This window comes from Sus scrofa, chromosome 2 (assembly GCF_054392235.1).
Source record: "Sus scrofa isolate SSC_HxYL_T2T_F1_AM1 chromosome 2, Sscrofa_HxYL_maternal_Yorkshire_Landrace_v2.0, whole genome shotgun sequence".
Taxonomy (NCBI): Eukaryota; Metazoa; Chordata; class Mammalia; order Artiodactyla; family Suidae; genus Sus; species Sus scrofa.
The window spans coordinates 86,547,302-86,568,420 of record NC_139384.1 but is presented as its reverse complement, the minus strand read 5'-3'; the positions used below and the strand labels follow the sequence as shown (position 1 = coordinate 86,568,420).

Genomic DNA, 21,119 nt, shown 5'->3' with positions numbered 1-21,119 from the left:
AATACTCGCCACAGCAGCAACCCAAGTTGCTGCAGTGACAATGTCAGTTCCTCAACCCGCTGCACCACAAGGGAACTCCTAGTGCCACTCTTAGACCCACCTGTCCCTCTTCTGGACCTCTCCCCACACCTCCTTTTTCAGCCGTCACTCCAGTACCCAGGACTCCAGAACCCCCTGTTTCCAACACCTGGGCGGATGGCCTCTCCTAAGGCAGGTGGTGCCCCCAGTCTGCGCACCCCCAGGACCTAGAGGGGACAGAGGGGAGCTATTTTGAGGCATGGATTTGTGGGCTGATCTGCGTGCAGGTGAGGACCCTCCCAATACAGGACAAGCCTTGGGGAGACAGAGAACAGGATCTACAAAAGGAGGAATGTTCTAGAATTGTTGCCATATTGCTTTGTTCTCACAGCTTTATCAAGATGTAACTCACATACCATCTAATTCACTCTTTAATGTGTATGATTCAGTGGTTTTAGTACGTTTACAGATATGTGCAGCCATGGCCACAATTCTAGAACATTTTCATCTCCCTGAAAAGGAACTCTGTCCCCATCAGCAGTCACTCCCCACCCCTGCCCAGCCCCTGACAACCAGGAACCCACTCTCTGTCTCCATAGATGTGCCTGTCCTGGACGTCACCCATCCATGGAGTCACATACTGCGTGTCCCTCTGTGTCTGCTTCATATCACAAGTGGCCAGGGGAAGCCACACTGGGGGTGGGGGTGGGGACAGGGCCAGATGGTGCGGGCGGGGGACGAGCAGCAGGGACAAAGGGCCTGGGGCAGTACCATGCCAGGCACAGTCAGAGAACAGTGGGAAGGGGTTCCCACTGGGGTTTTGTGTTTGGAGGGTGAACAGAAGAGGGAAGTGGTGAGACCCCCAGTTTGGGTGGGAGCCCTCTGGGCACCGTAGGGAGAGCCTGCTGAGGGTGGCAGGGGTGTCTAGGGAGGGAGGGGTAGCTTTCAAGGTAACTGCAGTGGGGAAGGTGTACAGAGCATTTTCTATGGGCCAAGCCCAGTCTGGGTCTTGGATTTTGTTTTGCTGTGTTTTACTTTTTTTGGGCTGCGCCCCAGGCATGCACACGTTCCTGAGACAGGAATCAAACCTGCATCACATCAATGACAATGCCAGATCCTTAACCCACTATGCCACTAGGGAACTCTGTAGGTCATGGGTTTTTGCAATCCTTTGGACAAGCTGATTTTCCCAGAAAAGGGAGTTTCAGAGAGGTTAAGTCACCAAGTACAGGACACATAGCTTGTGAGGGCTGGAGTGGGAAGCGGACCAGGCGAGCCTGACCTCAGAGCAGAGCCTTCCCTGGACATGGAGTCAGAGACATCCTGGCCTCCTCCTGCAGTGGCCACTGCCCCAGGCCCCGCCCCACCCCCACCCTCCTCTTCAGTCTCCCCAAACATGCTCTGGCCTCCTGACCTGTGCCCTTGACATCTCTGCCACCTCGTGTGTGTCGCTTCCACCTCCTCCCAGCCCATCCTGTCTTCCCAACATCTCAAAGTTCAGGTGATGACTCACTCTGACTGGAAGCCTCTCCTTAGGGACAGAAATCATGTCTTGTTCATCTTTGGGAAAAAAAAAAAAATGATGTCTCTCCCCTGCCTCAGGCATGCCAATGGCTTCCTGGCACAGCCCAAGTCACATCCAGAGCCCTCCCATGGCCCCCAAGCCCCACCTTGCTGATCTCCCCTCTCTTCCCCCCACTCTGCTCCTGGGAAGTGCCAGGTGTGGCCCTGCCTCAGGGCCTTTGCACATGCTATGCCTGGAGCTCTCTCCCTTCACAGATTACCCAGCCCTGCTTCTTCATGCCACTCAGGTCGCAGCTCAAATGTCCCCTCCTCCAAGAAGCCCACCCTGACCCACCCCACCCAAGGTAGTTGTGTTACCACCCCCTATCTTGACACCAAGTCAGCACCCAGTAGGCCTTCAATCAACACCTGAAGGTGAAACAACCTCCCCCATTTAGAAAGCAGTTACTTGGAGTTCCCGTCATGGCGCAGTGGTTAACGAATCCGACTAGGAACCATGAGGTTGCGGGTTCGGTCCCTGCCCTTGCTCAGTGGGTTAACGATCCAGCGTTGCCGTGAGCTGTGGTGTAGGTTGCAGACACGGCTCGGATCCCGCGTTACTGTGCCTCTGGCGTAGGCCGGTGGCTACAGCTCCGATTCAACCCCTAGCCTGGGAACCTCCATATGCCGCGGGAGCGGCCCAAGAAATAGCAACAACAACAACAACAACAAAAAAGACAAAAAGACAAAAAAAAAAAAAAAAAAAAAGAAAGCAGTTACTTGAGTTCCCCTTATGGCTCAGCGGAAACAAATCTGACTAGCATCCATGAGGATGCAGGTTCAATCCCTGGCCTCGCTTAGCGGGTTAAGGATCCAGTGTTGCTGTGAGCTATGGTGAAGGTCACAGATGCAGTTCAGATCCTTTGTTGCTGTGACTCTGGCATAGGCCAGGAGCTACAGCTCCAATTGGACCCCTAGCCTGGGAACTTCCATATACTGCAGGTACAGCCCTAAAAATACAAAACAAAACAAAACAAATAGAAGGCAGTTACCAAGCACAGAGCCCTCTTCTAAGTGTGAACCAGAATGAACATAATTGTGCCTGGAACAATCCTAGATTGTGCTGTTACTTCCGTTTTGCAGAGGGGGAAACTGAGGCACGGGGTCGTGGAATGACGTGCCTGAGTTCACGCAGCTGGTCAGGAGAGAGGCTGGGGTCCAAAGCCAGGCAGGCAGAAGTCTCTTGGTCACCCCATCCCTGCCCTGAGTCCCACATTCTCCTCACCCGCCCTCACACCCCTCCTGTCTCAGCTGGCCCGTTCCTGGTGAGGACCTATACTGGAGCATGCAGACAGACGGCTGCCTTCCCACTGCATCCTAATCCCGTCTCTCCATCTCCTGGGACACTAGCCCCAGCAGGGGGCCCACCCTTGTAGCCTCATCTAACCCGAATCTCTCCCAAAGGCCCCTCCTCCAGTACCCTGCCATGAGGGTTAAGGCTTCAGTGTTTGGATTTGGGGGGCACAAACCTTTGGTCCATAGCACTTCCTGTGATGAGAGAGGCCCTCACCATTCAAATGTCCCTCCCCAGGCCTGGGAGTCCCAATCTGGCAGCATCCCAGCACCCATGCTGGGAGGGAAGCTGGTTTCACCCTTGCAGGCGGACCAGCGCCCCAGCCTCCTAGAGACTTGGCTTCCCCCTCTGAGCACGTGACATGGCTCTCGTCACCAGGTGTGCTTGGGGTGGGGTTAAGGTGGGTCCCAAGAAGCAGGGCTGGGACTAGGAAAAGGCAAGAACTGCGGCATGATGAAAAACCATATTTGCATGTAAGATTTTTTAAAAATCAAAACCAATGTGGGAGTTCCTTTTGTGGCTCAGGAGTTAACCAACCCAACTAGGATCCATGAAGACGCAGGTTCCATCCCTGGCCTTGTTCAGTGGGTTAAGGATCCAGTGTTGCCAAGAGCTGTTGTGTAGGTCACAGACGCAGCTCGGATCCGGAGTTGCTGTGGCTGTGGTGTAGGCCAGTGGCTACAGCTCCAATTAGACCCCTAGCCTGGGAACTTCCATATGCCGAGGAAGCAGCCCTAGAAAAGGCAAAAAGACCAAAAAAGAAGAAAAAACACAAAAGACAAAACCAAGACAGAAAAAAGAAAAAAGACATAAATTTAAAGATTAAAAAAAAATATACTGATCTTATTCTGGACTAGTGGTGATGCTGCTGCAAACTTGTGACTCTACAGAAACCCCCACTGAACTGGATACTCCAAAAGGGTGGATTTTATGGTATGTGAATTTTTCTCCCAATTTAAAAAATGAGAGGTAAAAAAAGATGATCTTGCTGACTGAGTTTCTGGAGCCCCTTTCAATCCCACGCCTCCCAGTTTCTCTTCTTTCCTCACCCTAGTCCAGGCATAGCCCTGTCCTTCCTCTGCATCTGCCACATCAGCCTCCCCGCAAGGCGCCAGGCCTCTGTCTGCCATTTCCTGTCTCCACCAGGAAACACCTACTCATCCTTCCAAACTCCCTTTGCTTATTCTCCTCCCAGACCCACATCCCCCAGCCTCCTCCCTCCAGACTCCAAGCATCTTGTGTGAACTCTTGGATCTTGGGACATCCTTGGACCATTCAGCTCTGTGCCCTTGGACTATACGGCACTGTCTTCCCAGGGCTCTGTTCCACCTCTGGAAATGGCAACAATCACACAGGTGCAATTTTGTAGGCACTGCAGGTGAAACTGCTTACAAAAGGCTTAGCATGAAGTAAATGTTCAAGAAGTTTGCTCTTATGAGTATCTTCAATTTAAGGCAAAGTTCATGTTAAAAGTGCTTATCTGTTCTGGCTCAGAGGAAATGAATTTCACTAGTATCCATGAGGATGCAGGTTCGATCCCAGGCCTTGCTCAATAGGTTAAGGATCCAGCATTGTTGTGAGTTGTGTAGGTCGAAGAGGAGGCTTGGATCCCATGTTGCTGTGGTGATGGTGTAGACCGGCAGCTACGGCTCCGATTTGACCCCTAGCCTAGAAACCTCCAGATGCCATGAGTATAGCCCTAAAAAAAAGTGCTCACATTGACCACTTCTAGAGACCAGGGATCTCATTCGCCAAGTGGGTGAGAATATGCCCTGTCTTTTGGCTGGTGAAGTCCCCAGATGACGCGTTCTCTGTCGGGGTGGGTGGGGGGGGGGTGAATGCTTCCCCCACCCCTGTAGACTGAGTCACTTCTAGAAGCAAACAGGGAGAGCCTTAGGGCTGCACTCAGAAGCAAAATTTAAGGGGCTGCCAAAAACTCAATCATCAAGATAAATATTTTAATGCAATATTTTAAAAAATCAAAATCAGGAGTTCCCGTCGTGGCGCAGTGGTTAACGAATCCGACTGGGAACCATGAGGTTGCGGGTTCGGTCCCTGGCCTTGCTCAGTGGGTTAACGATCTGGCGTTGCCGTGAGCTGTGGTGTAGGTTGCAGACGCGGCTCGGATCCCGAGTTGCTGTGGCTCTGGCGTAGGCCGGTGGCTACAGCTCCGATTCAACCCCTAGCCTGGGCACCTCCATATGCCGCGGGAGCGGCCCAAGAAATAGCAACAACAACAACAACAAAAGACAAAAAGACAAAAAAAAAAAAAAATCAAAATCAAAGCAAAAAAAAAAATTCCTGATGACTAAAAGATCAAAATTACAAGTAAAGATAGGATCTGAACTTGCACCTACAAAACTCACCTCCTTGCCCTCTGCCCTGTCAGATCATATCTGTATTTATTTATTTATTTGGGCCACATTCACAGCATATGGAAGTTCCCAGGCTAGGAGTCAAATTGGAGCTACAGCTGCTGACCTACGGTCACAGCCACAGCAACGCCAGGTCGGAGCTTCACCTGCAACCTACAACGCAGCTCATGACAAACCAGATCCTTAACCCACTGAGCAAGCCCAGGGATAGAACCTGCATCCTCATGGATACTGGTTGGGTTTGTTATCACTGACCTACAATGGGACATCCAGATCATGTCTGTACTTAAAATCTTGACTTTTGTTCATCATGGGTGGGGAGTTCTTGACATACATTTCGGTTAAAAATTTTTGCAGGGGTGGAGTTCCCGTCGTGGCACAGTGGTTAACGAATCCGACTAGGAACCATGAGGTTGCGGGTTTGTTCCCTGATCTTGCTCAGTGGGTTAAGGATCCAGCGTTGCCGTAAGCTGTGATGTAGGTTGCACACGCGACTCGGATCCGTGTTGCTGTGGCTCTGGCGTAGGCCGGTGGCTACGGCTCCGATTAGACCCCTAGCCTGGGAATCTCCATATGCCGCGGAAGTGGCCCTAGAAAAGGCAAAAAGACAAAAAAAAAAAAAAAAATTTGCAGGGGCGAGCTCCTGTTGTGGCTCATTGGAGATGAAACTGACTAGTATCCATGGGGACACAGGTTCAATCCCTGGCTCCTCGCTGTGGATTAAGGATCCAGCATTGCCATGAGCTGTGGTGTAGGACTGAGGCTACAGCTCCCATTCGATCCCTAGCCTGGAACCTCCATATGCCGCAGGTGCAGCCCTAGAAAAACAAAAAATTAAAAAAAAACTTTTTTGGCTTCACTCACAGCATGCAGAAGTTCCTGGGCCAGGGATCGAAACTGTGCCACAGCAGCGACACAAGCCACTACAGTGACAATGCCAGATCCTTAACCTAAGGAATCACCAGGGAACTACTAAACTTTGAGTTCAGAATTGTTGCTCAGTGGTGGGTTGAAAACCTGACATAGTGTTCATGAGGATGCATGTTCAATCCCTGGCCTTGCTCAATGGCTTAGACCCAGTATTACCACAAGCTATGGCATAGGTCACAGATGTGGCTTGAATCCTGAGTTGCTGTGGCTGTGGCTTGGCCAGCAGCTGCAACCTCAACTGGACCCCTAGCCTGGGAACCTTCTTATGCTGCAGTTAAGGCCATAAAAAAAAAAAATTAAGGCACAACATTGTAAATCAACTGCAATCAACTACATTATTTGCTTATTTGACGACTGAGTTTTGTAGCATTCCCTTAAAATTTGTGCCTGAGGTGGTGGATGCTTCACTCTCCTCACCATACAACCTGCCCTGGTTCCGATAAAACTTTGTGGACAAAAACAAGTAATGCAACACAACAATTACTGGAAACCACCCCTATGCCCAACAACAGGTGAATTGGATAAACTAAATATGGTCTATCCATGCAATATATTAGTCAGCATTAAATTAAAAGGAGGAAATTCTTTTTTTTTTTTTTTTTTGCTTTTTTTTTTTTTTTGAGGGCCGCACCCGTGGCATATGGAAGTCCCTAGGCTAGGGGTCGAATCAGTTACAGCTACTGGCCCGTGCCACAGCCACAGCAAGCCAGGATCTGAGGCTCATCTGCAACCTACACCACAGCTCATGGCAACACAGGATTGTAAACCCACTGAGCAAGGCCAGAGCTCGAACTTGCATCCTCTTGGATCCTAACCAGGTTCGTTAACCACTGAGCCACGAATGGAACTCCCAAAAGTAGGAAATTCTGACGTATACATGGATGAGACTTGAAGACATTATGTTCAATAAAATAAGTCAGACACAAGAGGATGAATACACTATGATCCCATCTATGGGAGGTTCCTTTTTTACTATTATTAAAGTATACTTGATTTACAACATCTCTTCAATTTCTGTTGTACAACAAAGTGACCCAATCACACACAGTTTCCTGTGCTGTGCAGTAGGAGCCCATTGCTGGTCCATTCCAAATTTAACAGTTTGCATACAAAAACCCTGAGTGCCCGTCCATCCCACTCTCTTCCTCCTCCCTAAAGGATAAAATTCATAGAGACAAAGTATAATGGTAGGTGACAGGAGCTGGTGGTAGCTCATGTTTAACTCCCAGGAGTTTATGTTGGGAATGATAGAAAATTTTGAGGTCTAGATCACGGTGATTGTGACACAGCATTGTGAATATATTTAACACCACCAAACAGTATGCTTACAAATGGTCAAAATGATATATAGCACGCATATTTTACCATAAAAAAAAAAAAAAAACAGGGGGGGAGTTCCCGGTGTGATGCAGCAGAAACGACTCCAACTAAGAACCACGAGGTTGTCGGTTCCATCCCTCAGCCTCACTTTGTGGGTTAAGGATCCGGCATTGCCGTGAGCTGTGGTGGAGGTCGCAGACACTGCTCGGATCCTGCGTTGCTGTGGCGTAGGCCAGCAGCTGCAGCTCTGATTCAACTCCTAGCCTGGGAACTTCCATATGCCGCGGGTGTGGCCCTAAGAACAAAAACAAACGAAAAACAAAACTCGCAGCCCTGGGCAGTAGTTTACTTGATTTTTCAAAAAATTGCATCTATAAACTTATTAAATACATGTTGCACATATAAAATACTGTGTATACAAAATACTGCCGCTGTTACCTCAGTCCTCCTCCTCACCCGGCCCCCGCCGGTCTGTCCCTTCCGGCGCTGCGGGCCGCAGGGACCTCGTATGGCCGCCAGGTGGCGCCAACTCGCCTTACAGCGCCCAGAACATTTCGCGCCCCCACGGTGGGCGGCGCGGAGGCGGCGGGATGCGTCAGCTCGACCGCTGGCCGAGGAGCTGGGGGAACCGAGCGGCGGGGCAGAGACCAGACCCCAGGCTGGCGGGGGAGGGGGCGCAGCTGTGAGTCACCCGGGAGCCCCTGATCGACCGTGGGAGAAAGTCCTACGCGGGCCTGCCCGCCTGGCTCGTGAACTGCTTTCCCGGGGAGAGGGCGAGGCTGGCGGCAGTCCCAGAGTGCGGCCGTGCCTGGCGCACAAGTGTGGTTCCAGTACGAATTAACCCGTAGCTTGAGGGAGTGGAAGCCTCACGAAGCCTCAGTTTCCTCTTCTACATCATGCAGATAAGCATAGCCCTTGCTTCCTAGGTTCTTGGGGATTAAGAGATAAGGCAAGTGATAGGGGGAGCCTGATACACAGTACTCTCAATACACTCAGCGCCCTCTCCGGAGGGAGGAAGTAAAAGTGGCGAGCATCGCGGGAAGCGTGCCAAGGTGGCAGCACGCAACGCCTGCAAAAATGTTTTCCCTCGATCTCTCTCCGGCCTCTAATTCCCCCACTGTCAGGTGAGGCGCGGAGGTGCAAACAACCCAAAGTGAGGCGCCAGCAGGGGGCGCGGAACCTGCGAGGCGGAGCCACCTGCACCTCCCACGCTCGCCCCACCCTGAAACTCGCGGCGGGTGGGGAGGGGGCATCGCGTCTCGGTCCTAGGCTTTGCAACCCTTGCTTCTGGGTACCTCGAGGCGGCCTCTTACGACTACCAGGTCGTAACTGACTCTACGGAGTGCGTACTGTGTACCTCCCTATTAAAGTCAAGGCTTCCTGCAACCCAATGAGGACAGTGTGCATTGTCATAGGACAGGTGGGGACTCAGGCCGCCTTCGCAGCCCCCAACTTTGGAGACCTGGAGGCAGTCTCCCGCAACCATCACCGCTTGCTTGTTATTCGCTTACTGCGTACTCCTAATTTTATTTTGCACTCCTGCAACCCAAGGAGGCCAGCGCTGCATTCCCATTAGACAAGGGCCCAGAAAGTTAAGTCACCCTGGGTCTGGGGTCCCTGCAGCCTGGGGAGATCCCGGAAACCATCACTAGAAAGGATCAGGCTGCAAACAGTGCTCTCTCCCCATGCAAAACCCCAGCAGGACTTGGAAAGGTGCAGGCCGGGGACTCTCCGAGGACGGGGAGGGGATTCCAGGCCCCCCCGAAAGTCAGGGCCGCCTGGCGCGCTGGAAATCCCGCGCGCGCCCCGAAACGCGGCTCGGCTGCCGGGAAATCAGGAGAAAACTTCTGCTTTTTTTTTTTTCTGGCACTCAAACTCCCCGCTCCCCCCCCTCGCGCCCTCCTCCCAGCTCTCGCCCCCACGTGGGGCGCCCCCGCACGGCGCCCCGCCCTCTTCCCACCGCCAGCCAACCGCGGCGCCTGTTTCTCTCGCCTTTGTTTTTCCTCCAATAGGAAGAGAAGACGGTCCACCGGGGCCACGCCCCTATTGTACAGTCTATAAGTGGCGGTGCCCGCGGCCGCGGGTTCAGATTATTGAAGCTGAGGACTCGCGCTGTTAGCGGTCGCTTCCTGGATTATTTTTTGCTGAGGTATTTGCAATCTTTTTCGTTTTTTGTGGAGAGGATTTCGCTGCGATCTGAAGGTCTAGACGAACGCTCGGGCTCCGTGGGAAGGCTTTGGGCTCTCCGGCCTCGGATTTTTCATTTTCATCCTTGGAACTGTCGTGTGGCTGTTTTCCACTGTGGATTATAACTGCAACATGACACTGGAAGAGCTCGTGGCATGCGACAACGCGGCGCAAAAGTAAGTAACCGGGGCCCCGCCGCCTGAGGTCGGCCGGGCCGGGCGGGGACCGGAGTACCCGGTGGCCGATCCGGCGCTGACCCCCATCTTCCTTGGCTCCAGGATGCAGACGGTGAGCGCCGCGGTGGAGGAGCTGCTGGTGGCCGCGCAGCGCCAGGACCGCCTCACCGTGGGGGTGTACGAGTCGGCCAAGCTGATGAATGTGTGAGTCAGACCCCGTCCCCGGGATGGGCGCGGGTGGGGACTCCCTTCGCTTTGCACGATCCTTGCTGCGCCCCTCTCTTGCATGGGGCTGGGACATCTCCATGTGTCCCTACTGTGGGTTGAGGGCCTTTCTGCTTTCTGAGTGGGGAGGCTGCAGTATCCCGGTGCTGCATCATGTGTAAGCAACCTCCCCATCAATATCCCTGCCTTACCTCCCCCCGCCCCCGCCCAGAACCTTGAACCGAACATCACCTCCATCCCACCGTCTGCAGGCATACACGATTCCCGGCAACCTGCGGTGTCTTTGCTTTTGCAAACTCCGCGCTGCGCGGTGGCCCCTCCCCAGTCCCCAGCTGACCCATCGCCCTCCTCTGGCCCCTCAGGGACCCTGACAGCGTTGTCCTGTGCCTCCTGGCCATTGACGAGGAGGAAGAGGATGACATCGCCCTGCAGATCCACTTCACCCTCATCCAGTCGTTTTGCTGTGACAACGATATCGATATCGTGCGGGTGTCAGGAATGCAGCGACTGGCACAGCTGCTGGGCGAGCCGGCCGAGACCCAGGGCACCACTGAGGCCCGGGACCTGCACTGCCTCCTGGTCACGGTGAGCTGGGCCTCCGCCCTGCCCCGCCCCACCCGCACCTGGGCCGGTGTTTGTCAACAAAGCCGAGCTGACCGGTCTGCACCAGCTCAGCGCTCAGCCACGTTAGGCATGTCCCGTGGGCAGCCCGCTGGCCTTAGGGCCTCATCACCCAGCGAGCTATTTTGAGCCAGCTTGTTTTCCCCAAAGGGGCCCTGGGAGGGGGAGGTTCCCCACCCCCTTCTGGAGCTCCCACTGAACCCGGTCTTCTCCTCCCACAGAACCCTCACACAGATGCCTGGAAAAGCCACGGCCTGGTGGAGGTAGCCAGTTACTGCGAAGAGAGCCGGGGGAACAACCAGTGGGTCCCCTGCATCTCCCTCCAGGAACGCTGAGACCCTTCTGGTCAGAACCTGTTGCTGCCAAAAAATAAAACAAAATAAATATTTGACACCCCTCCCCCCAGAACAACCCCCCAAAACAACCCAACCCATGAGACCATCGGGGGCAGGATCACTGGAGACTGAAGACAGGAGAGGGGAGTGCGCAGCGGTGCCCAGCCTGGAGCAGCACGCCAGAAGTGGCCACCGTGTGAGGAGAAGATGGGACCCAGGCCAGCAGGAGAGGGGACCCCGGAGCTCGGGCCTGGTGACAGAGCAGAAGCTGCGGTGGGGGAGCTGCTGCCTCCCTCACAGTGGAGGGCCTGGACTCCACATTCCGGGAGTGGGGTGAGACTGCACCCCCATCCTTCTTGAGACGGGAGCTGTCATCTGCAGATGGGCCTTGCTTGGCAGAGGGTCTGCACCCTGGCCAGGACTTAGACTTTGGGACTTGGGAGCAGGGGCTGAATTTGCTCTGTACCCAGGAACTCCCAGTTTGCAAACTAAATAGACAATCTATTTTGTTACTTGCACTTGCTACTTGAACCACTGAAAGAGAGATGGGAGGCTTACAGATACATATATTTTTACTTCTACTATGACGGCCTTGTAATAAATTTCTAAAGCTTCTGGGTTCTTGCATACTTGTGCCCCGGCCTCAGGGAGCTACTGGGACCCCTCTGCCCCACCTCCCGCTGGCACTCCAGCAGCGCTACCCCTGCCCACCCACCCCCTCTGCAGGCTCACCAGGAAGTGTTACTTAAGTCCGAGTTAGCTGCTCCAGGCTCCTTGCAAAAACAGTGCCTCTTCTCTCTGCAGCCGGCGCCACCCAGGTCCAACAAATCTTTGACTCTTTTTTTTTTTTCTTTTCCCCTCCTCCTGCCCCATAGCAATTAAAAGACCGGTTTATTACGAAACCTGGCCGCCGTGCCTCTGCTGTTACTGGCTGTTCTGGAGCCAACCCCAAACTCTGGGCACATATAGATGCACCCCTAGGGGGCTGGCCGCGGCCCCTGGCTGTCCAGCCGGCAACGTAGCCCAGGTCCTTAGAGGTCAAGGGGGCACCTGCGGCCACACTGCTAGGGGGGCTGGGAGCTCAGAGCTGCCTCTGGGCTTGCGCTTTGCAGGAAGTTTTGGGGATCACCCCCCAAGGGCACCCCCCGACACCCAGGTCTTCCTTCTCCCAGGATGGGCCTCTTCACTGCACTAAAGAAAAAAAGAATTTTTCTTCTCTCCCCAAACCGAAATCAACAAGCAGAAAAATATCCCAAGGAAGTCGTGCTGATGGCCCAGTTGGGCTTGGCACGCTGCTCTAAACCGAAACTGAGGCCTGGCCGGCCACCTCCCTGGTCTCCCCAAGTCGCAGGCGTGGCGTCGCCCCCCGCCCAGCGCTGGGAGCTGGGATCGCGGCCCACTCCCTAATTCCGGCCTCAGTCTTGCCGCCTCTGCAGCATGGTCTGCAATACCCCTTCCTCTACCCTGCATCCCAGGCCTGGGAACCCAGCCGGGAGGAGACCCGCGGACCAGCCGCAGGCCGCGACCTTTCCACGAGGCCCCACGTGGGCGCGTGAGGAAAACCCCGGCGGCCCCCTCACCGCACCCCCCGGGAGTCACGAGGCTCGGGGGAGCCCCGCCGGGGGAGGATGGGGGAGGGACAGAAGAAGGGGGAAGTCCCAGAGCGAGAGGAGGGGGAGGGGCGGGGATCCCTCCAGGCAAGAGGGGAGATCCGGAGAAGGGAGGGAGGAAAACTGGGGAAGGAGACTCCCTGTAAGGGGTGGGGGGAGGGGGGACGCTAAGAGGAGAGACCAGCCCCGAGGTGGGGGGGAGGGAGCAAGAGAGATGTGGGACGGAGGGGAAGGGAGGGAGAAGCCAGGGAGTCTAAGAGGGGGGGTGGAAGGAATCCCTGTAGGGATTAGGGGGAGTTTGAAGAGAGGCTTTAGGAGTGGGGGGAGGGTGTGGGGGAACTCAGAGGGGCTAAATTGGGGAGGGGGAGAAGGGCTGAAGGAATCTCTGTAGGGAGTGGGGGAAGGGAATGAGGAGACCTGAACCCCAGGGGAGAGTCTAAGGGGGCGTGGTGGGGGAGGAGTGGGAATCCTGTTTGTTGGGGTTGGGAGCTGAGGAGACTGGAGAGGGGGGATTTTTCACGGGAGAGGGGGGGATGGGGGGAGATGGGGAGGAAGATCCCTGAAATGGACCTGGGGAAGGGTGAGCAGAAGCTAAGGGACCTCGGCGGGGGTGGGGGGAGGGGTCTCAGTAGGGAAGGACTAAGGTGAACAAGAGTGGGCCCAGTGTCCCGGTGGTGGTGGTGGTGACCTGGAGTTCCCCTGTCAGGTGGTCAGCTAGAGGAGGCTCCCAGAAGGCTCCACCCATGGGTGTAGGCCACTTAGTCCCCAACCTGACTCTGGCAATCCAGAAAGGCTTCATGACCTCTGACCCACTCCTCCCTAAGTCCCCTATGCAATGGGGGCAAGACTCTCGGCCCCAGGGCTCCAAGGAGATTCAGGGCATGCATGGGGCCCCAGCTGTGCGACTCTGAGGTGGTGCCTTAATCTCTCTGTGCCTTCAGTTCCCCCCTCTGAAAAATGAGGATAATAATGCTACCTACTTTATAAATTGCTGAGGTTAAATCTTTAGATTAGCTCTTCCGACATAGGAGGTATAAAAAGGATTACCCGTTATTACAAGTACCACTATTATCAGCACTATTATTATATCTTCTGCATTTCTAGAATCATCTCCTTTAATCCTCTCACAGCCACCCTGTGAATTAGCAGAACCCAGGCTAGAGTGAGGAGAGTGGGACACGCCTTTGGTGAAAGATTTAAGACAGCAAGCGCCCCAAAACTCAGTTGGCAAGATAATTTTCAGACATTGTATTTTTTAACTCGAAGGCAAACCAAAAAAAGTGAGAAAGAGTTCCCACTGCGGCACATCGGGGTTGGCAGTGTCTCTCCAGCACCAGGAGGCAGGTTCCATCCCAGGCCCAGCACAGTGGGGTTAAAGGATCCGGCCCGTAGCTGTGGCTAGATCCCAACTGCCGCTCAGATCAGATTCCTGGCCCAGGAACTCCATAAGCCGCAGGGCGACCAAGAAAAGGATAAAAAAGAGAGAGAGAAAATCTCTTGGAGACCAGAATTGTAAGTTCCGATACGATCAGCTGATCTGTCCCTTGGACTATTCGCGAGCACCGCTCCTGACCCCGTCCGTCTCGATTTAAATTTAGGATATTCAGGCGCAGTTTGCAGGGAGAGTAAAGAATTCTCCAAGGGGGCGTGGCTTTCCAGGAGGGGCGTGGCTTCCCCAGGGAGGCGAACCCTAAGGCTTGGAAGCCCAGCTCCACGCTGAATGGGCGGAGTCGCGGCTCATAGGTCCTAACAGCAATTCTCATTATCATCATTACTGCTATTATTACTATTGCTGTTGTCTTTGTTGATATCGTTAATAAAAGCATGGAGTCTCCCTAACCCAACCCAGAACGGCTGTTTCCTGGAGTTAATAACAGCAGCTCGGCTTATTCCGTCTTCCCTGCGTGTAAACACCCTTAAACTTAATCGCGGTCCACGGAGGAGGATGCTGTTCTCCCATTTTCCAGGAGAGGAGCCTGAGGCCCAGAGCGGAGGAGCCACAGCCTGGCCAGGAGTCTTGAAAATCCAGGGGATGGGGGGCAGGCTGCACCCCAATACACTTCCCCACCTCGAGTTCAGGGAGGAGTGGCCACAGGTCACCAAGGCTAGGTCACTGCTGCAGGTAGCCTTCCCTCCCTCCTCGCCAGCCATTGCGGGCTGCCAGCATCAGCAGGACGGGGCGCGCAGCGTCCTTCTCAGCTCAGCGTCCTTCTCAGCTGGGCACGTGCGGCTAGGGTGTACTCGCTTCTGTCCACACCTACCCCCTCAGGACTGAGACACACCGGCTCACAGGCACACCTGGAGATGCACTAACAGCTCCCCAAAACTCATAAACACTGCCTCCCCAAGGGTTCCCCTGGAACACCCGACCTCCCTTTCCATGTCTGTCCCCCAAACACGCAGCCTCCATCAAGTGTCTGTCTCCACGTGTACACACACACACCAACGTGGACATGGACACAATCACATGCATGTTGACAGATGTGTAAATACAGCTGTGCTCCCTGTCCCAGGCCTCAACAGTGGGTAGGCTTCCCACTATTTCCCTGAACTCTCCCTGTCCGGGAAAGAAGGATGGCCTCGTGAGCAAGTCATGAAGTCCATAAAGTCCCCCTAGACTTGGGGAGCAGGCGGGGGTTGGGGGGGTGGAAGATTGCAGGAGTGAAACAGTCAAATATGGCAGTGCAAATGGGAGAAGCAATATGATAAGAGCTGACGTTGCAATGGCCCAGCCCTCAGCCCTGTTATCGTTTATCATCTTCGAAACAACTCCGTGAGAGTACAGTTATCCTCTGCTTTTTTACAGAGGGAACACGAGGGTTCAGAGAGGAGCAGGGACTCACCCAAGTCACACCGTTGGACAGTGGCAGAGTCAGGGACCAAGCCAAGGCCTGTATAATTCAGAGTTAGAACTTTATGTATATACAGTTAGGTACATATATATGATTGAGATATAATTCACATATCATAAAAGTCATCCCCTTAAAATATAATTTAGTGGGTTTTAGTATATTCATCAAGTTGTATGATCAGCACCAGGATACAACTGTAGAACATGCTGTCTCCCTAAAAAGAAGCTCTGTCACCCCTGACCACAGTGGTTGTGAGACCCTGGCTCCGCCCACTTCCCCTGCCTTGCACCTGCCCTGCCCTGTTTGGAATGACAAATCCATCCAGACATCCTTTGCTCCTCATTGTCTTCAGAGTTAGGCTTCAGGGCCAAGAGGGCTGGGAGAGATGTGTTTTTTTCAGCCCAGGCCTCTCATGGCCAAGCCCCTCATGCGACTCAGTTTGCACTTCATGCTTGTGGCATAAAGATTCAAGTCTGGATCCAGAGTCACGTATAACCAGAGAATGACCCATCAGTGACCTCCTTCTTGGACAGACTGTTTTGTCCCTAAGGGAAACACACTGGCCTGCCAAGTGCTGAGGCCTGGCCAGACACAGTGACACCACCCAGCCTGGGGACGCTGGAACCGGGCGTAGAGGCTACTGACCCTGTGCCCTTAGGCAAATTGCTGCTCCTCTTTGGGCTCAGTTTCCTTGTCTGTACAATGGGCATATTAAAGCAAATGCCCAGCTCTGAGGCCATCCTGAGCATTAAATGAGTGAAAATATGTAAGGTATTTAGAACAGCAGGGAGCCCTCCAGAGTCCACTGTCACTGTGCATATCCGTAGGTGACTGTTGATCTGATTCTTTCTGCCTCTGCACGTGTCTGCCTCTCAAGCTGTGTCCCTGTGAGCAGGGATCCGTCTCTGAAACTGTGTGGCCGTGTGTTTGGGGGGTTGCGTCTGTGTTAAGTGGGATCCTGGCCTCGAGGTTCTGGAGTCCCCACAGCAAGCCTGGGACCCAGAGCTCCTGACCTGCTGGGGTGCCACCATAACACACTGGTTCCCGGTTCCCATTTCCTCAGGATGGACATCTGAGAAAAGGTGGAGGTAGGGCTAGCTCCTTCTGAAGCTCCCTCCTGGTGGCCTCAAGTGTTCCTGGATGTTCTTCCCCTGTACCTTCATGTGTCTTTACCTCTGTGTCCATGTGTCCCCCTCTCGTAAGGATATCGGCTGTGATGGATAGGGCCGCCTCATGACCTAGTCTTAAACTGATCACCCCCAATGACCCTTTGCCTGATCAGTTCCTATGCCCAGGGGGTTAAGACTTCCACATCTTTTGAGGGGACACAATTCAACTCACCCCCCCATTACCCAAACCTGAATCCCCAGTCCCACATGAGGACACGTGAGCCCCCCACGGTCACATGCAACCTTTGGTTTCCCAACCAAGTGCTCAGCAGCCCCAGAAACCCTGAATGCGTGAAAACACACGCTCAGAGCCACTCACTGCTCTGACACACAGATAAAGGAACACGCTGCCTCCAGCACATTCGGGGCCAGGGAAGGAGTGGGGCGTTCATTTACTCACCCACCAACCTCACGCTCGTTGTTCTAGGGTGTTCTTGGCGGCTGACAACTCCCTGGTACTTCCTGCCCGCCCACAGTGAGATCAGGAAAGGCCAGGACAGCTGTGTGGTGTTGGGGATGAGGATTGTTTCAGGTGACCTCAGGGTGGCCCAGGGAACCTGGATAGCTAGCATCTCAGGAGTGGTTCTCAGACCTCAGGGGGGATAGCAGCCCAGGGGCTCAGCTTCACACCTCTGGGTCTTTTGATTCTTTCCAGCCCCCGGGGGTACCCATGTCTGGGGGAGATGAGGATCCCCCTCTCCTGGAAACAGCAAAAGGAATCCAGGCACTTTTCAGCAAAAGTGTTGGGCCTGGCTTCTAAATAGTGTTTCCTTCCTTGATCCCAGAGGTCAGGGTGGCACCTCTGGCCCTGTCCCTTTTGTCCTCATCTTTCCCCCTTCCCTCTGCAACCCCTACCCAAGGGCTTCCCAACTCCTCATCTTAACCCATGGTTCCTCTGCCTGGGGGGGCCCCCCACCCCCGGAAAACCACACCCCCCAGGCAGCTAGCAGTACTTCACCTGCTCTTTTCTCTCCTGACCCCAGAGACCAGGCAGAGAGTGCGGCCTCCCTACTAGATTTCCCTGTGGCCACGGTGCCCCAGGCAAAGGGGAGTGGAGGGACCTGGCCATGTCTGCTGGTAGGGGAAAGTCTGGGAATGATGCCCCTGGAGTTGTGCACCAAGGAGTCAGGGAGATCAGCAAGCTGCCACCCCCAGCCCCCACCCCCACGTGGACAGGGAGGCACCAAGTGGTCAAGTTCACTCAGCAGTTTGCAAATATCCAGGGACCCATGAGATAGCCTTCAAAGACCCAGAGTGACACACACTCCCAACCCACCCCAGTAAGTTGGGGGTGGCAGCGCGCTTGCACACACACACACCCACACACCAGCTCCATCTGGGGAGGTTCGCAGCTCCTCCCCATTCTTTCCCATTCCTTCTTGTTCCCCCAGCCCCCCACCCCTGCGGGGCGCCAGATTCCCAACCTCAGGATAGCACCAGGGCTCAGGTTGGGTGAGGGGTGTCCTGGGGCAGCCGAAGACTCTAGTGCACACGTGCGTGTGCCCACCCCAGGTATGAGCAGGCGCATTGCAGAGGGTGAGGCCGCGATCGCTAACGACATGACCTGCGGGCGCGGGGTGGCGTCTGTGCCTCAGCGTACACAGCAGGCGTGCAATAAATGCGTCTGGGATGGCTGGCAGGGTGGTGGAAGGGCAGAGTTCTGGCCAAACGGGGAGGGGCAGCCCCAGAGCTCTGGATTCGAATCTAATTTCAGCCGCTAACCAGCTATCGGCGGGCACACGCGTGACTGTTTCCCCCTTCAATAAAGGAAAAGCCTAACCGCCCTCCCACGCGGCGAGGTGAAACCAGAAAATGCCCCAAAGAGCTCTGCAAAACGCTCGGCCTGGAGAACCCTTATTACTCCTTCCCTCACCCAACTCTCCCGCCGGACACTGGGGGAGGGGCGGGTTGGAGGGCCCTGATCCAGGCCCCAGACTCCCCTCCTTCGCCACTAGGCCAGAGTCCCAGCTTCCTTCCTTGTTCCTTAAATTGGATAATTGGAGTCAGAGGCGGGTGTATGAGAGATAGGAATCCTCGAGTGGGCGAAATTCAGGGGCCCGTCTCCCTACTGTCCCCACGTACCGACCCTCACCAGCATCCCCGCAGGTGCGCCCTGGGCGCGCAGCCTGTGCATGCAGAGCCCCCAGCGCCGGCCGCGACCCCCTCCCATGCCCCGCGGTGCCAGCCTCCCTGTAGTGCCCGCCAGGCGCGGTGTCTGCGGCGGGCGCAGCATGGTGATGGTGGGGGGTGGTCCAGGCCGGCGGCGGCTGCGGCGGCCCGGGCGGCGTCTCCCCCCTCAACCCCTGGCGGCAGGGCGGCTGGGCCGAGGGCGGGGCGTCTGCACAGACCCTCCTTTTGTGAGCGGCGCCTTCCCCAGGCCGCCTGGCGCGCAGGGCCCGGGCACCGCGCCAGCGCCCGGAATAGCCTCCCTGCCCTGCCGGCTGCCCCACGCCCCGCCGGAGTCGCCTGACCTGCCCGGCTGGCGCGGGGGTGGGGAGCTGGGCCGCGGCGCGCGGAGCTGCGCGTACGAAGCCTGTCGTAGGCAGCCGCTCTCCTTCTTGCAAAGGCTACTGTGGGCGGACCACAGGCCTGCGTTCAAGGCCTACTGTGTGCACGCGCCCAGCTGCCTACAAACACCTACAGAGAGCAGATACCCTCGCATGGGCCAACGCCCACAGCGCGCAGACACTGACATTAAAACACCCCCTGGAGTTCCCGTCATGGCTCAGTGGTTAAGGAATGCGACTAGCAACCATGAGGTTGAGGGTTCAATCCCTGGTCTTGCTCAGTGGGTGAAAGATCACGGGGTTGCCATGAGCTGTGGTGTAGGTTGCAGACGTGGCTCTGATCTGGCATGGCTGTGGCTGTGGTGTAGGCCAGCAGCAACAGCTCCAATTAGACCCCTAGCCTGGGATCCTCCATATGCTGCGGGTGTGGCCCTGGAAAAGACAAATAAAATAAAACACCCCCTGTGTGTGGCCCTCCCACTGTACCCAGGCACAGACATGCTCACCAAGGTCCTTGAGCAGAGGGAGGCTTCTGTACTATCAGAGACCCCCATCTTTGCAGGCAGCAGGTAAAAACCCTGGTTCGAGCACATCTGCACGGACATGTACCGTGTGTGGTCACCAGGACGGCAAACACATTCCAAGTTCCTGTGTTCTATGTGTGGACTCCTGACTCAAGTGGATTTGGGGTGGGAGGAGTGTGCAGGGCACCCACTGAGAGCTTTTGTGGGTGCCTCAGTTTCCCCTCCTGGAGAAGAGCTCTGTTGTGCTGGGGTCGCTGCTGGTTCTGGCTGGGAGGGGCTCTGAAGGTGTGGAAGGAAGTGGGCTGCACAACCCCTCCTCAGTTGTGGTGGACTCAGGCCTGCAGGGCTGCGGGCAGGGCCTCCTGCCCTTCCTGGAGGCCCGGGGGAGGTGTGAAGGCAGGCCAGCTTTGCAGGCTGTGCGCCAGCGGGTGGCTTCCCTGAAACTGGGCACAGCAGCTGGGAGAGGTTTCCGGGCCCGCCCGGCCCCACCTGGCCCCGGGCATTCTCGGCAGATGGGTGGGGTGGGCGGGCAGTGCCAAGCGGGAGCTGAGCCCAGCCTGCACATGCCCGGTCAGGAGCCACCAGGCATGTGTGCACACCTGTGTGCCTGTGTGTGTGAACTCTGCAGCCCGCATGCCAATGTACATGCTGGGCACACACACTGGCTTACACCTGTGGACTGCACACTCAGCCAACAGCCCCAGTCACCCTTAGGCTCCACAGGACAGAAATGTTTGTCTGCTTCAATGACTGTGTCTCTAGCGCCAGACGGTTGGTTGGCTCTTGTTAAGTTTTTGTGGGTTGGATCAGTGGAAAAGTGGACACATCATTTTGCAACTGTGTTCCCTACATGGTGGACACTTATACATCTGGAAACAACAACAAATTCCTTGGGCTAACTTTCTAGCCATGTCTGCAGGGGTGTGAACAGATCACGCCTGCACACACACCTGTGGGTACCATGCACACTGAGGAGGAAATGCATTCCCCTGCAGAAATGAGCCAGGTGTACACACACAGGCCTGCCTAGTGGATACACACACATTTCTGTGCACACAATCTTCCCTCTTCCCTGCCTGCAATCTGCCTGTGCTGTCCACATGCCACCACGCTTCTGGGGCCACTTGGGTTTGTAGGGGCTCATCAGGGCACCATAAACTGCCCCCCACTCCCCAAACATCTGTTGCCAGGTGGCCATATGGCTTGGGATTTCTATCATTTGAGCTTCTCCTCGGGCCTAAGCTGTTTCTGCAGAAGGCCCCGGAAAACATGAAGATGGAATTGGCGGGGTCAGAGCTATGCAGGATGGAGGGGGGCTTGGAGAGGTAGCTCCTGGACACCCCCAGGAACCATCCTTCCATTTAGCAGCCTGGAAAACTGAGGCCCAGGGGGAGGGGGATTGTGAGAAGCAGG

The 21,119-nt window shown here is 55.2% G+C and overlaps 1 protein-coding gene across 1 annotated transcript; it reads left to right on the top strand.

Moving 5' to 3' along the window:
• The first annotated feature begins 9,587 nt into the window (after positions 1-9,587).
• Positions 9,588-11,659, top strand: GADD45B (growth arrest and DNA damage inducible beta). Its single transcript, XM_005654701.3, has 4 exons — positions 9,588-9,863; positions 9,966-10,067; positions 10,451-10,673; positions 10,931-11,659. Exons 1-4 carry the CDS (start codon positions 9,820-9,822, stop codon positions 11,042-11,044), a joined length of 483 nt encoding a protein of 160 aa, XP_005654758.1. The 5' UTR covers positions 9,588-9,819; the 3' UTR covers positions 11,045-11,659.
• Positions 11,660-21,119: the final 9,460 nt, after the last annotated feature.